The following is a 15503-nucleotide window of genomic DNA, read 5'->3' on the forward strand; positions in this document are numbered from 1 at the left end:
CACCCCAGCCAGGCTTCAATGAGAACCACATGACATCATTTGTGTACGTGGAAGAGCCATTATAAATCACCCAGAGCAAGGCTAACCATTGCTGGGGGCTATGACTGAACACATCTCCAGGCTGAACATGCAGGTCCAGCTTCTGATTCAAATGAATTTTACCCCTTCTGTGCCTCATAAATGCCACTTTGTCTACAGAACCAACCAACTGGTTTCCACTGCTAACTCCAAAAGTGAACCAAAAATCAAGAAAAACAAAACGCCACCATGTCAGTATTTTAGAATTGTAAATCGATTGTTTTGCCCAGTTCTTCTTTCAGAATTATGGCAAGATAAAAATGAACTTTTGAAAAGTGCTCGCAAACAACTCCACCTGAGAAACAGAAAGTTGTTTGACAAAAGTTAAAAGACAGCATGGCCAGAAAAGCTCAAATTCAAAAGCTATTTTAAAAAACAAAATAAAAAATTCAGAACAAAGCTTCAAGTCTAAAGAAGACGTCTGAAGAAAACATTTTCCTCCTTGCATTTGAAATTCAAGGCTGGAAGCTGAAACCCTCCAGCACATGGACAGAAGCAGTAACAAACCTCTGGCTAACCTCACAGCCCAACAAGTCATTCTGATGCACAACTTGTTAAAAACAAACAACAACAAAAAAAAAAATCTGCAAAAAAAAGTTACAGTTCATGCTCTGTAATTAACAACATTGCTTTACTTCTCCTGACAAGTTTCAGGGAAGTCGTTTCAAAAACTTTTTTTATTCACTGACCATTTAATTCAGATCTGCTCTTGACTTTTAACTCTTAAGCACTGCGGTTGCTACAAAGGGGGAACTGTGTTTTTCTCATAAATGCATTTGATTTCCTCTTAACCAACAGTAAGATTCATCAGCTGTATTTACTACACAAAACAACCAGACATACAGAAGACGCATCTTATAAATTATGATATAAGATAAAACTGATTTGAAACCTTCATGATTTGCTTTGTCACTAAGCATTCCATTGTACAGCGAGTTTCAGTTTGCTGCACACACATTCCACTTCAAACAGGAAAATCCTGTCAACCAAAGAATGGCTGGAGTCAAGGAAACCTCAATTTAACCAGCCTTACTATCTCCCAGGTAATCAAGCCACCTGAATGAGCTCTGGAGCAGCTCTTTTGTACCAGCCAGTATCATCAGCCAAATAAAAAAAAAAAATCAAAAAAGGAACTACCACAGACCAGATCAAACTGGATTAGAGATGAAACAGATTCTCCCTCCTATACCACTGAGGCCAAGCTGGATAAAATGCCATGGTACAAGAAAATACATTTGGTTCCTCTTCTACCACACAAGTAAAAGCCAGCTAACCCAGTTTCCCTAGAACAGGATAAAAGTCAATTTCACAATTTTAGTTTGCCTCTGTCAAAGGGAAAATGTTTTAAAAGCTGAACAAACAACATACTTCCGTTAGTATAAAGGCTTTTGTTGTTTCTTCTGGAATTTTCATAGATATGCAAGTAAGAAAAAGTAATAATAGGATACCTCAAGATGATTACACAACTACAGTAACTTTATTTTGCCTTGTAACATATGGAGTTATTGCATCTTGTTAGATGGCAGGAACCACTCCAACAGCACTGTCACTGCTAAAGATAAAATGACCCAAAGCACAGCCAGCAGAAACCTCATCCTAACACTACTGTTTCTCAGCTCTCCCATGCATTAGTAGCATGAATTGTAAGACCTGGAATTCCTGAATTATATCCTGTATTTGGCACTTGATCAGTTCCAAAGTATCAAGTTAGGTCCATCCCTGTGACATCTGTTCTACATCTGCCTTCACCAATGGGCAATATTCCTAACTCCTTTTTCCCCTGCTCTGCCTGCTCCCACAGCCAAAAACTTGATGACAATAACTTCAAAATGCTGAAACTAAGTGCTCATAGTTGAGGACATAAAATATGACTGAGGTGAGATACTCCAATAATTAAGAGCACAAAGAACAGTTAACTTTAACTAAGAACTTTTAATTTCTCAAAAGGGCAAAGTTGTGTTCGAGCCTTAGCTGAAGCTGCTCCCTAGAAACCTCCAACAGCAGAATGAATGGAAACTTCACTTTCAGGTTTACTTTCAAAGACAGCTGCCCAGTGCCAACCTATAGTTGGAAGGGATGGGGGAAGGGGGGAAGAGGAATAAGCACAAAACTGTAAAAGTCTCTTTCTATGCACTTGTTTTCATCAATACTTAAAATTCCGTTTTATTTAATATGCTTTCAGAACCTAAGCACTGCTGGCAGTAAAAATTTAAAGCATGTCTCAGCATGGTTAATAAAAGCTCACAGCAAAAATTTGGATTTTTACTAAAAAACCTTACTTAAAACTAATTTTAATTATTTCCAAGACCAGCTTTTAGTAAAAAGCCAAGTACAGAACAGTGACACCATGTAATGGCAAGAATTTAAGGTGTCTGCACTTAATGTTCTGAAGTCCAAGTTGTGATGACTTGACAGCCAGCCAAGTGAAAAGCACTAACCCTGTAACCACTGGGGTACCTCCATTTACTGTAGCCAATGTCTAAAAATCAGCAACACTGCCAGCTACAAGGCAGGGGAAACACAGAATTTATTTGAAGACTTCCAATTTCCTTGCATTGATGGAAGACTGAGTCTTACCCTATACTGCACCAATTAGAGCAATCTGCCTGTTTATACACTTCATGAATCAAACCCTCCCTGCCTAACAGAATGAGTGACCATCAACAGGTAAGAAAGTGCACTTAGTGTTTCTATTTTAAAATCGTTGCTAACTGCTTACAACTCCAAAATAATTACACAAACCTACACAAGGTAACAAGTGGGCCACAGAGTCCACTTGAGGCTGCTCCGAGAAGGTGAAGAAAGCCAAACCTCCTGTGCCAAGTACAGCGAATGAAAACATCTACCTCAATGTCAGGAGCACACCTCAGATGTTTCAAAACTATCAGTCACACCTTCTCCACAAATTTACAGAGTTTCAGCTGCTCACCAACCCGCTGAGACCACTGTCACAGAAGTGAAAGATGTGGTTTTCATCACTCAAGATATCGTAACATATGACAGAATGTTACTTAGAGATTGACAGCCTAAATCTCAGTTAATACACAAAGTTATGAGGAAAAGACAAATCCCTCCCTACCTTCGCACTGGTTCCTTGGAAGAATCTTCCATCTTGTTTTTATCACATTTTCCAAGATTTGCAGTCCATAATACTGAAATTGGAGAAGAACAAAATGTGAGTACATTACTGTAGGACTAACTAACTTGCAGGACTCTCATTCAATCAGACATTCACACTTAACATCTAAGACTTCAAGATTATTAAACTAACAATTTTATTAAATATATGTCTATTCACCCATTTACTGAGGTTTCATGCATCGTATTTTCTTGTTTTATTCTTGGCTATACTAAGTCCTGCTGTTTGATCATGCTCACACCAGGAGGGGGGGAAAAAAAACAATAATGAAAAGCCCTCTGGCAGACAATTTTGGATATCTGGAAAAGTAGCAGCCAGATATGAATTCATATCACAAATGACTGCTCCTAAGTTTGAGTATTAACACAACCAGGCTCCTAAAATATTTAGCAGCTTGGATGGTGTCTCAAGCTTCCTATTGTTCCTCTAAAAGCTGGAAAAAAAAGAATCTTGTCTTAGCATCACATGTCCTCACACTGGCACTTTCAAGAGAAAGTATTTCCCAAACTTCACTGGTGTGCTACTTTAGGAACAGCAAGACAACCCACAGGTTTATTTAATTTCAATCCCCACCCCAATATGGCAGCTATTTCTACTATTTAAAGATGAACTTTTGTGCTCAGTCAAAGAACAACAAAAATGTGAATAAGCTCTTGGAAATAATTTTACCTTTCAGGAATTCCTTCCTACGTTCCTACCCAAAACCATCAACGTTGCAAAATGGCCATTCCCTCTGCCCATTTGTCCCTACTGCCAACTCACAGTAACAGGGAAAGAAGTTTGTCATGGTACAACCAAAGAACTTTAATACGTAAAACCCCATTAACATGAATAGACAGGAGAGAAAAGGGGATGAGGAGTTTTGCATTTACTTTATCTACAGTGGATTAGGAAGAAAAAATAAAAATAAAAATAAAAAAAATCAATGCCTGAAAGGTAAACTCAAGTTTTCACAGTTCCAAGTTTGGCTGAGAATAAGAGTTCCTCTTTAAAATGGTTAGTTGTTACACAAAGTAGGATCATTAGCATTTCAACCAAAGGGATCATACAGATTTCAGTTTAATTAAAGGAACACAATGTAGACTGTCCCAAGCTACATTGTATTAAAAGAGCATTTTTGCTGTTCTCATCTTAACATAACCTACATCCCTTTCCTTCTCTATCTGATCCCAGTTCCCAGGCAATTTCAGGTGTACATCCCGGATTTGCAAAATATTCTGTCCCCTTCCAAAACCTTGGCCACCAAGAAAAAATATGAATTACAGCAAGTTGGCAGGGTATTTTTATTTCCTCCATGGTCAGCAGCAAAAGCTTATGCACTAGATTTTAACCTGTAAATTGATTTAATTATGTGACATAAAAGCTAAATGAAATCAAGGGAATTTGAAGGAAAACATGCAAAAACATTCTTAAGCAAAATGCTTCACAGAAACTGATTTCAGCCATTGTTGTAAATTTACAGACACCATCTGCAACTGATCCAGACTCATGCTACAAAACATACTTACAAAAGCTCCTAATAATGTTGATAGTAGGAATATTTATATCAGACTGGGCTAACTTTCCTGAAGCACATCTAAACTCAAATGAAATTTCTATGTTCTACAGGCACATGCATTAATTTTTCAGATATCAACTAACTAGAAATGTTCATTTTCTCCCAAACTTTTTTCCACTTATTTAGCTTTTATACCAGAATGGCAAGCCTAGTTTCATTTTAAATAAACACTAGATGACCAAATGAAATTTAGATGAAAAACCTAAAGAACAGACCTCATCTTCAGTGGGTTTTTCCCTCACTGAGAATTTCCTGGAGTCAAAGAAAAGGACAGCCGCTCTAGCAATCACACCTATCCCTCATTACGTGCTCAAACATCTCATTTGGGTTCATGGACCTTAAGCTGTTCATGCTGCAAAGGTTTCTACTCATTCTTTTGGGATTTCTGTCCTCTGCAGTGTCTTGTTCACTTCTTCCTCAATCCTAAAAATACTCCTTTTCCCCAGCACTCACATGTGACACTGAACAGCAGCAGCAGGAAAATCACTGTGTACAACCCTCACCTGCACATCCTTTTGCCACACCACACTGGAAATGCTCTATCAGCCCCAACATCCTGCAAGGAGCCTTAGGGGATTTTTACTTTGTTTCATTTGGTTTGATGGTTCTAATCACCCTAATTTCTCTGATAATGAGAACCACCACTCCCAAAAAAGTCACTGATACCAATTACCAAGTTCTGCCTTTTAATCAACTACTTGCAACAGCATATGCAAATGCATTTTAACTCTGTGTAAAACAGAAGCCTTTCAAAAACTAATTTGCTCCTGGTTTACTCATTGCTAATTGTCTACCACTAATTCACTGCCCAGTTATGAAGATGAGGGACAGGCAACAGCAAAAGACTCATTTAAAAAAAAAAAAAAAAAAAAAAAAAAGCATGGGATGATCCCTCTGGTAGAAATTTCTATGGCACCCTTATTACTTATTTTATGCACCGAATCCCTTTCCCTCCCACCTCCCAAGAAACAAAAAACAATTGATGAACAGAATTCAGTTAAAGGGAATCAAAAGGGTAGACCTTGTGGAGGCCTGCCGTCAAAGCCTAGCTGTGTCAGTTGCACAGGAAGACACCCCTTTTCTTCCTATTACAAGCAATCAACATAATGGAACATTATGATTAATATCAGGTAGTGTTAACAGCTTTAATTAAAGAAAAAATATGATTGCATAAAAGCCAAATGTCATAGTGCATAAATTTAGCACCAAATCATTTGCAATTTATGTAAATTGAAGAATTCTTTACCTGTTGCTTTCTTTCTGTTCCTCTAATCATCTCATTTTTCACAAGACAAATTTGAGTTTTTAAAAATACTGTTGATAAATCAACTTAAACATTAGTAATGTCTGTCAGTATAAAAAGCAAAGTTTACCAGGCAAGCAAACAGGCAAACACTGTTACTTAAAGGTGCTTAAAGGTGTTACTTTGAGGAAGTTCTTTAAACTGTTTTCCCCTCAACTTCGAGAGAAAAAAAAAAAAATATGAACTGCTTCATGAATACCACATGATTTCAGAAACCATCCAAACACAATTTTTTTTTCTGTTTGAGCACAGTGTGTATCCAGCAGAAAAACATGCATGTCAGTTATCTGAGATAATAATCATCAAACTTAAGACAGTGAAAACACATTTTGATCATCTTTTTTGGCTCAAACTTCACAAGTCTTAGGTAAAGCATTTCAAATTGCAGAAAAAGCCCTGAGTGCTGCCCATTTTAGCCTCTACCATAATGGATGGATTTCCAACAGCAGTACAAAGCAAATGTGTTCTGCATAGTAGCAAAGAACTGATGTACTACAAACTTTGGGGTGCTTACCCTTTATTGATTGCTCAAAACCTTGGCCTAATAAGGGTTTGTTTTGTCTTTAACACACCTAGGGACTAATTTTCTCCTCAGTTATGTGCACATGGCTTTCATTATGATCACGCACAGCCAAGCACTTACCCAAGGACAAAATGTGGCTCTAGGAGACTTTTCATGACTCAAATTTATATAGACAATACCAATCTTGGGAACGGGCATAATGCTTCTATGTGCCTTGAAAAAAGTTCTGTGTATCCAATTCAGCTCATCCTCAAAAAAAAAAAGGGGGGGAGGGAGAATCTCTTGGCAATGTAAGAGGAGGTCTGAATACTTTTTTCATTTACAGTTCTTGCTTAAAGCCAACTTTTCAAACAAGACAATCAAAAAAATATGGTTTGAATCAATAAAGTCTATGGCTAAAAATGAGATACCTTCCTCAAAGTTTACGAATGGAAGAAAGAGGAAAACCAAATAAATAAAAGTTAATTTGCTTACTTTGGTATTCATGTTCTGAGAGAACTCCAAAATAGTATCAACTCTTGTCCACGCATCAGGATGTTCTTTTAAGTGAGTCAACACTTCTTGTGCCATTCTTTGCTGAAAGAAAATTTGATATGAAAAAAGTGTTAACATTAGCTTATTTAAGAAGTTATATACTATCACTGAAGACATCAATATGTAACACTCCATTTAAATTACTGATCTAAGAGTTAGACAGAACTCAACCAGCAGCAACAAGTTCCTTAAGCCTCCTTCTGTGACAGCTGAAGTTTAGTAACAACCAAAATCCAAAAGCCCATCGATGTAAGACAGTAATTTCTCATTTCCACTCTTCCATCCTGAATGATTCATCCAGACCAGCAGCAAACATGCAAGAATAGCACACATGAGGGGGAAAACCTACTAGGGAATGAAGTTCTCTCCTCTTCCACAAAGTCATCTAGATAAAACTTCATCCTAGGGCACCCAAACTTTCTAGTTCCAGTGGAAACACTTCTGTACAAAGTGCCAGCTTTAAGGAACACTGTTTTGTGCTGCAAACTGTTGAATTTATTTTGGAGAACCACAAAGCAGAGCATTAGAGGTCTCCAATCCCTACTTCAGAGGGATCCTTGGTGTACCTAACAACCTACAAAACCATAATAAAAACCTGCCAGCAGAAGGAAGGGAGATGGTCATGCTAATGGTTTGCTCTTCCTTAGGATTGACATTATCAATTACTCTCCTAGATGCTGTGGTTTCTTGAAAACCTCATCTGAAGCAAGTACACATTGAAATAGCTGAATTCATTTTAGCCATCCTTTTCAAAAGCCTGGATGTCCTCAAGAATTTTTAGGGAGACAAAGTGATGTCAGCCATTTCCAAAAGTGTCGTGCACTGACAAATCCTGCTGCAAATTGTACCCCCTACAAGCATCAGGCACTGCCTTACCAACAAGGTGGGGATTTTACAACACAATTAACAGAACTTAGTTCATTCTTTCACTGCACTGCAGAGCCAATTTGACAGTTACAAAGCAGTTAAAGCTTTGCTTTAGGATTAATTTCAACAGTTTGAACTTACTACAGCCATGCAGCTTTCTAGTCTCATCCAAGTACATACTTGAGCTAATCAGCAACTGGTGTAAGAAAACATGTACTTTCAGCAACTTGGAAACCCAATCAGGACCCCAAACCTATACATATATATAATACAAGAAACTGACAGATTTGGCATGTGATTTACAAAATTAAATCGGAGGTTCCAATAGAGAAGGAATATAAATACTTGGGATATAAAATACTTGATATAATTGAGCACAGTGGAGCAACTGGAGCAGCAAGTCCCTGCAGATTTGATATGGACAAGTACCATATAAATATTCTGTTTAAGACTACAACCGGTACAGCCCTATTGTTCCAATGTGACATCAGAGTTAAAAACAACAAACAGAAAAACCAGCACTTTTAATACATTTTAGTTTTAAAAGAGAAGGAATAGCTGTATTACTTCCAGGTACAAACATAAAGTGTGCTTTTATATTGGTCTCCTGTTTGCTTCAAATACTGGTGATGTATCCCAAGATCAAATTTCAACACCAACAAAATACAGACAGTCCACATCCTCCTCCCAGTGCTGAGAGGTTTGCTCTCATACCCACTAACCCCTTCTCTGGACATCAAATCCTGTATTTTCATAAACAATGTAAATATAATAATAGTGATTAATCAGGAACAAAGCCTCACAATGTTGCTGGTACTAAAAAAAAATTTGCAAATAATCTTTCTGGACGTGTGAAGATCTAACAGACCAATGGAATTAAAAGGCTGGGATGAGTCCAGGTAAACATTTATGAGTTGCATGAAATCTCCTTAGTCATGTGTTGCACTGGGGTGGGGACATTCTTTTCAGAGAAGTATACCCAAAAAAGCTAAGAGAAAAAAAATGTAAATCTCCAGGACAGAAAATAGCTTCTTTCTTGCCTAATATAGATCAGCAGATAACAGTTTTGCAAGCAGAGATAAGAACTAAGCAGAAGGAGGAGGCAGGTGAATCTGAAAGCAAGTTCAGCACAGGCCATTCAGGTTGCATTCTAAACCTGTTTTACCCTGACATTACCCTGACCTATTCCAGGAAAACCACTTGTAATCTCCCAATTTTAATATTTAGTTTCCTCAACTCCTATTATTCCTGTCACCCTTTAGGAAAGGACTTGAGCTGCCAGACTCCACTGAGACCCATTTTTTCTTGCATTTTTTTTAATCCCCTGGACAAGGGAAAAGCTCAGACTCCCTGAAATGTCTCCAGTTTGGAAAGGTACTAAAACAGCTGACGAAACTTTCATTGAGGCGACATGTAGAAGTACATGTATTTAAACAAGTAAATCATAATTCACTTTTGCTCATTAAACACCACCTCTTGAATTTTTGCATCTTATTGTACTGATTTTCTAAATACTGGAGACTTTTCCCAGCTGTTTTAAGTGAAGCAACTTCTCACAATGCCAGAACAATAGAAATTTGATCACTGTATTCAGAGTTAATCCTTTATTTTCCTTATAAACCTTCAGAACTTTTTCAACTCTTTTCAAACCAAACAACATTATAAGCATCACCTGTTTTGCAGGGCAGCAAAAGATCACAAAACTGCTACAGATGTCCATACTTTTAAGGCAAAAGCTACAAGGAGTTTTCTATCATTCAAACACTTAAAAAACTACAGCAAGCAACTATTTCAATTTAGGACACTCAAAATGCAAATATTTCAAACAACAAGGTATTTCAAAACCTACTAGAATTCACATTAGTAAGCTTTACAAAAGCTTTTTTTTTCCCCTAAAGAGATACACAAAGCAAGTATATGCAAGTATATCATTGTTTATTCTAACAGCTGGAAAGAATAGAAAAGCATCAGCTACTTTGTCCCATTTAATTCACTTATTGTTGTGCAAGACTATCTTAGTAAGAGATGCCTGACACTGAAACTCCCAATTTGTTGAGCCTGAACAATTAAAATCTGCCAGAAGAGGAACTATGCCAACACCCTTTGTAGCAATACTCTCTCAACATTAAAGTCTTGTTTCCAAAGTTCAAGAAATAGATAAAAGCAATACAAGATTCACTTTCAAGGCAATATATGCAAACACACAAATGCACAGTCTTTCCATTTCAACCTAGTGCAGATTGTGAAGTATTAAGCCCAAAGGAAAGAATGCAAGAAGAACCTCTGCAAACTGTAATGGGAAATAAAAAAGACCAGAAACAAGAAAGGATCAAACTCTTCTATTAAATAGGCATGACATGTTTCTTTATAAATACAAACACAGTAATAGCATCACTTTTTCTTTTAAAAACAATTCTTCACTGAAGTGAACATTACATTTATGGCTTCACAATTCTGTCCATAATAACAAGTAACAGGTAGTTCAGACCCTCCTGAAGAACTAAGTCAGAAAAGGTGAGCTGCACCAACTGTCCATACCAAATCGTTTTTGCTAATAATTCTCAACATCAGAAGGCAAGCTAGAAATGAACACACACCAAATAAATATTTCTCCAAGTGTCATTGCAACATGAATTCACATTTCATGTGACTGCCAGTGATACTCCAGTCACTAGCTCAGTAAATTCACTAATGTTACTAATTGTAACTGGAGTGAATTGATTTTGCTCAGCTGATTTGTTGTAAGTGTTGTTAAACATGGTCAATAAATGTATGTTCCAAGTCCACCTTACCTGTGCACCTTCTCCATGGTACAAGCAGTTCACCACATTGTCCAAGAGATTGATATCCAATTTCTGGTTAAAATCCAGCAGCTGACGAGCTGCATGGTCTGCTAACATTGTCATAATTGCTGGCATAGATTACTGCAAAATAAATTTTAAAAAACTGATCAATTAGTAAGAAATTATTATCAGATGCAGCTGCAAAGCAAGTGCTTCAACTTAGCTCATTTGTCTCATTGAAACAAGATGCTTATGTTAGCAGTAGTAGATAACACTGAGTACAACACTGCTTTGATTGTAGGGCACATACCAGGACAAACTTTTCTTTTTCCTCCCTGAAAAACTCACCCATCACTACCCCAGCTCAACTCTTGGGGTCTTCAACAGGTAGAACACATAATAACAGTTGGACTAGAGAATGGGCTGCGTTACCAACACCCTGGGGCTTATTTCAAAGCAGGTATCAACCCCTACATGTTTGCTGGTCGCAAAGTCTTGTGTCACTACAACCAAAACCCACACTGGCAATCTCAGCCGAGTATCGAGTTCCCAAGGCCAACATGCACATTCAGAAGATTCAGTTCCAAAAGCATTTAAACACTTGGGTATGGAGGTGAAACGTGATCTACACACAGAGCAAGAAATTAGCCACAGGGCATTTTTCAAATAGTTGGGGAAAAAAAGAAAACCACCTTCCAAGTTAACCACATCCAAGTAAAAAATTACCACTGAAACTAAGTTGACTGAAGGCACTTTGAGAACATGAAGCAAAGGGACTGTTCAATCAGCAGGTTACTCTGTGTGCCATGTGAGATCACTTCCAACTGAAATGGAATTCTACTGGAGGTTTCAGGTCCCCTAAACCCAGGGACACATGCATTAACTCTTTGTCCTAGATAGAGCAGCCTTGATATTATGCAAAGGGAGTCAGGTGGGGTGTGCACATAATATTCTTTACCAGCCAGAGACTGGTGCAAGATAAAGACATTCATGAAAAGCAGGAAAACATGCCAGAAGCCACAGAATTTTTGATGGTAAGTTATACTCTACCTTTTTCACATCACCCTCTATCCCCCACCTAATGAAGTTTATTGCCCTGTTCTCACAGAAAATGGCAACTCTAACACATATTCCCACTCTGCCATCTACAGCACCTCTGTGCCACTCACCCTACTTTTCAAACCCTGTAAACCTACAAATCTCACACAAAACTGCTCACTCAACAAACAGCCAGAAGTCTGGGCAAGTGAAAGATCAATCAAAAAGTTCCACCAGAACCATCTGCATACCCAGAAGGATACAACCTGAAACTCTTCCAGGAACACACCCCATAAAGTCAGATTTGCTCTTACTAAGTAACTCCAGGTGTAAGGAAGAATATGTTTTATGCTTTATGTATTTAAGACATGCTCAAAAGGAGCAAGACAAACCTGTGCCTCAACCCTAGTAATTGCTAATTAAGTGAAAGTTTTACAGTAGCATCCAGACAAGGAAAATATTTTGTTTAGAAATGTGTCTTTGCAAGTAGCATCAAGTAATTTCTTTTACTTATATATAAAAAAGTAGCTTCCAACCCAAATATTCTAACTGAATTTTCAATCAGAAAACTCGGTGTTACTACACTAACACAACCATTTTAAGGGCTTGATCTCAACATCCAGTCAAGTCTTTTTACAACATGTACCTGCAAAACCAGGAGAAAATAAACATCAAGTACAGAACAAAATAAATTAACACTCCACGTCTATTCTTCCCTCCTTCAACTCCTAATGTTTTCAAAATTGCAATGTTAACTTTGAAAGCGAGAAACACAGCAGCAGAAAAGGCTGACTTTGTTCTTCATTTCATTCTTTTGGCCCAGGAGGAGGCTGAAAATGTCACCGGGCAAATGAGGAGTAGTGAGCAGCACCACTAGAAGGAAACTGCACCCATGAAGAGGCTCAGAGCAGTTAATGCTCCCCCAGCCACTCGTGCTCCCAGGCACGCCCCTTTTTGTCCACATCTGGCCTCCATGGCTGAGCCGTGAGCCGGGAAAGCGCTTTCCAAACTACAGTAAATGTCGTGAACCAGTCGCTCTTCAGGTAGGGCCATTCATTTCAGACCTGAGCCTCTTTCAGTGGTTTTCAGGCGGCCCCGAGAGCGCCAGGGAGGAGCAGCGTGACCGAGAGAAGTTATTCAACACATGGAAGCAAAAAGGAAATGTTTTGAATAGGGCCCTTCGCCACTCCCAGCATTATCTTCAAAACGACCTACCTACTTCGGCAGCCGAAACACAGAAATGGCGGCTTTGTGGCCACCACCACCTGCAACCAACTCCATCTCCCACTCCTAACACTGTACCCACATGAGGCTCATAATCTCTGATTTACTGTACTCCTACACTTTTCCCTCCCCCATCATGCCTGATCTCCAGAACACGTTTAAGCCTCAGCTCCAAGAACCACCACTGATCAGCCCTTCAATAAATGGGCAAACAGAAACAATATAAAAAGTTTTTTAAAAAATAATAAAAAAAAAAGGCAGAAAAAAATATGAACTACAACACAGCAAGAATGTGACATCTACCGAAGGTCAAAAGAACTGCATTTACAGCACTGTTTACACAGTTATCCCAACTCTCGATGACCCTGGACCTTTAACACAACAGTTAACTTATTGTGGTAGACCCGATTCATTTTGGCATGTAGCGCACAGGAATAACAGCAGGCACTTAATAGTAAGAAATGTTGAGCATTCACCATGAATCCTAAAGCACCTTGAACCCAGATATTTAAAGCTCAATGGGGGCAGCGACTAAAAAAAAAAAACAAAAAAAACCCAAAAACCAACCAAAAAAACCCACCCTGGGAGAGTCACTGTGCCCCATTTCTTAGCACGCAATGCAAATGAGTTTCCTCCCTCTTCCAAGGAATTAGCTGCATCGCTTGTAAATCCCACCCAGGAGGGGTGAGCGCCTCTGAAACGCAGCGCACGACAAACGCGTTCGCATCACGCTCCACACACCAGCAATGGCAAAGAAACCGCCCCTTCCCTTCGCTCCTTCACACACACGTGAAGGAGAAGGACGAGACGGATTAAGTAACATCTGCCCGACACCTCGGAGCGTTCATTTTCGGCTGGAAATAACTCACACCCACCCAGCGCGGCGGCCCTTCCCCGGCTCCTGCCGCAGCGCCCCGGCGGGCGGGCAGCGCCCCGGCTCTCGGGCAGCGCCTCCGGCTCCCGGCTCGGGCCGGCAGGGCCCGGGTTCCCGGCAGGGAACGGGCCCGGGCGGTGGGTCGGGCGGGCCGGGGCCCTGCGGAGCGCGGTGGCCCCGCAGCCCCTCCCTCCTCCTCCTCCTCCTCCCCTGGGCTCCAGCCCTGCGCTCTATACAGGGCTCCCCACGTGATCCAGGCGGACGTTTCAATACTGCTGCACAGACACACACACACACACAAAAAAATATTTCTGGAAACTTCCACTCCTAATAATTTACAGATTATGTCGCCGGGTTTGCCCGTAGCCGATCCCAGCCTGCCCGGTCCCTTCCTAACGAGGAGCATCCCCCGCAGCATCCGTGGCTGCGCTCGGCCAGGCCGGGGATGCTCGTACCCCAAACCCCATCCAAGCGCACCCCCGCCCCTCAGGCCTTCTCCACGGGGTTCATCACATCTCTCCTAGCACAGGCCAGGCTCTGTGCCCCCCTGCACGGGCACATCCCCCCGTTCTGCCCCCCAAAATACCCCCCCTCTGCCCCCTCCGCGTTGCCCATCGCGACCCCCCCACAACCCTCGCTTACCTAGGGGTTTCTCACAGCCTCTTCCTTCAGAAAGTAGGGGCGGGAGAGCCAAGTTTCTAACCACCACACGCCACAAGAAAAAAAAAAAAAAAAAGAAAATAAAAAAAGACCACCAAAAATAACCCACTCCCAAAAAGGAAAAAAAAGCAAAAAAAAAAAAAAAAAAAACCAAAAAACACGGAAGGAGGGAAAAAAAGAAACCACAGCACGGAAGGAGGGAAAAAAAACCACCACGGCAGGAGGTGGGGGGAAGGCGAGCGCTCCCTCCTCGGTGGTGGGTCGGGGTTAGTGGCGCCACTCCTCCCCGCGCAGCGTGCCCGGCCTGGCTGCACCAGGCGCCCGCAGCGGCCCCCGGGGCTCCGCGCTCGGCTCCGCGCCTTCCCCTCCGCCCCGGGAAAGCGGCCGGCGCGGCGCTCCGGCCTCGCTGGTGAGGGGGGTCTACCCGGCTGCGCCTCCCGCGCCGCCCAGGCCCGGCCCCGCCGGCTCTCGCTGCCCCTGCGGCTGCCGCCCTCCCCGCCCGGCGCTCAGTTCGCCCCCATTCCCGCCGCCCCCCCCCGCGGCTCGCACTAAACTTCGCCCCCTCAGCTGCGGGTCCCCTACGAGCAGGTCACACACGCGGCGGCGGCGACGGGGACTGAGCGCGGCGCGTCTCCCCCTCCTAATGCCACAGGCTCGGAACCGGCTCAAACCGGTTCAGACTGGGAGATTCCATCTCGGTTTAGTTTTCAGCCCATGGCGCCGCGGAGCGTTTGGAAACCTCGGAGGCTCCGCCCATCCGCCGCTCCCATTGGCCCCGGGATGTGCCGCCGCGACGGCGGCCGCCACGCTGGTTGGTCGGAGGACCTGTCAATCCGATGCGCGCCTCGGATGGGCGGGGGGAGGGAGCGGCTGCGGGGGGGGTGAGCAAAGGGACCCGCCCCCTCTCCAGCAGCGCTTAGCG

At 41.5% G+C, this 15503-nt stretch overlaps 1 protein-coding gene across 2 annotated transcripts in view; it reads right to left on the minus strand.

Moving 5' to 3' along the window:
- Positions 1-15297, minus strand: part of XPO1 (exportin 1) — a 35187-nt gene extending 19890 nt beyond the window's left edge. Inside the window, exons 1-5 of one of the 2 annotated variants that reach the window (XM_014254671.2) lie at positions 15164-15297; positions 14564-14619; positions 10795-10926; positions 7076-7177; positions 3158-3230 (exon numbers count right to left, since the gene is read on the minus strand). In XM_014254671.2, coding sequence (XP_014110146.1) covers positions 3158-3230; positions 7076-7177; positions 10795-10920 — 301 coding nt within the window. In that variant the 5' untranslated portion in view covers positions 10921-10926; positions 14564-14619; positions 15164-15297. The remainder of the gene's footprint in view (positions 1-3157; positions 3231-7075; positions 7178-10794; positions 10927-14563; positions 14620-15163) is intronic. The other variant, XM_014254670.2, reaches the window with a different exon arrangement.
- Positions 15298-15503: the final 206 nt, after the last annotated feature.

Source organism: Pseudopodoces humilis, chromosome 3, assembly GCF_049639895.1.
Source record: "Pseudopodoces humilis isolate 2021_Gansu_Grassland_sample_001 chromosome 3, ASM4963989v1, whole genome shotgun sequence".
Lineage (NCBI taxonomy): Eukaryota > Metazoa > Chordata > Aves > Passeriformes > Paridae > Pseudopodoces > Pseudopodoces humilis.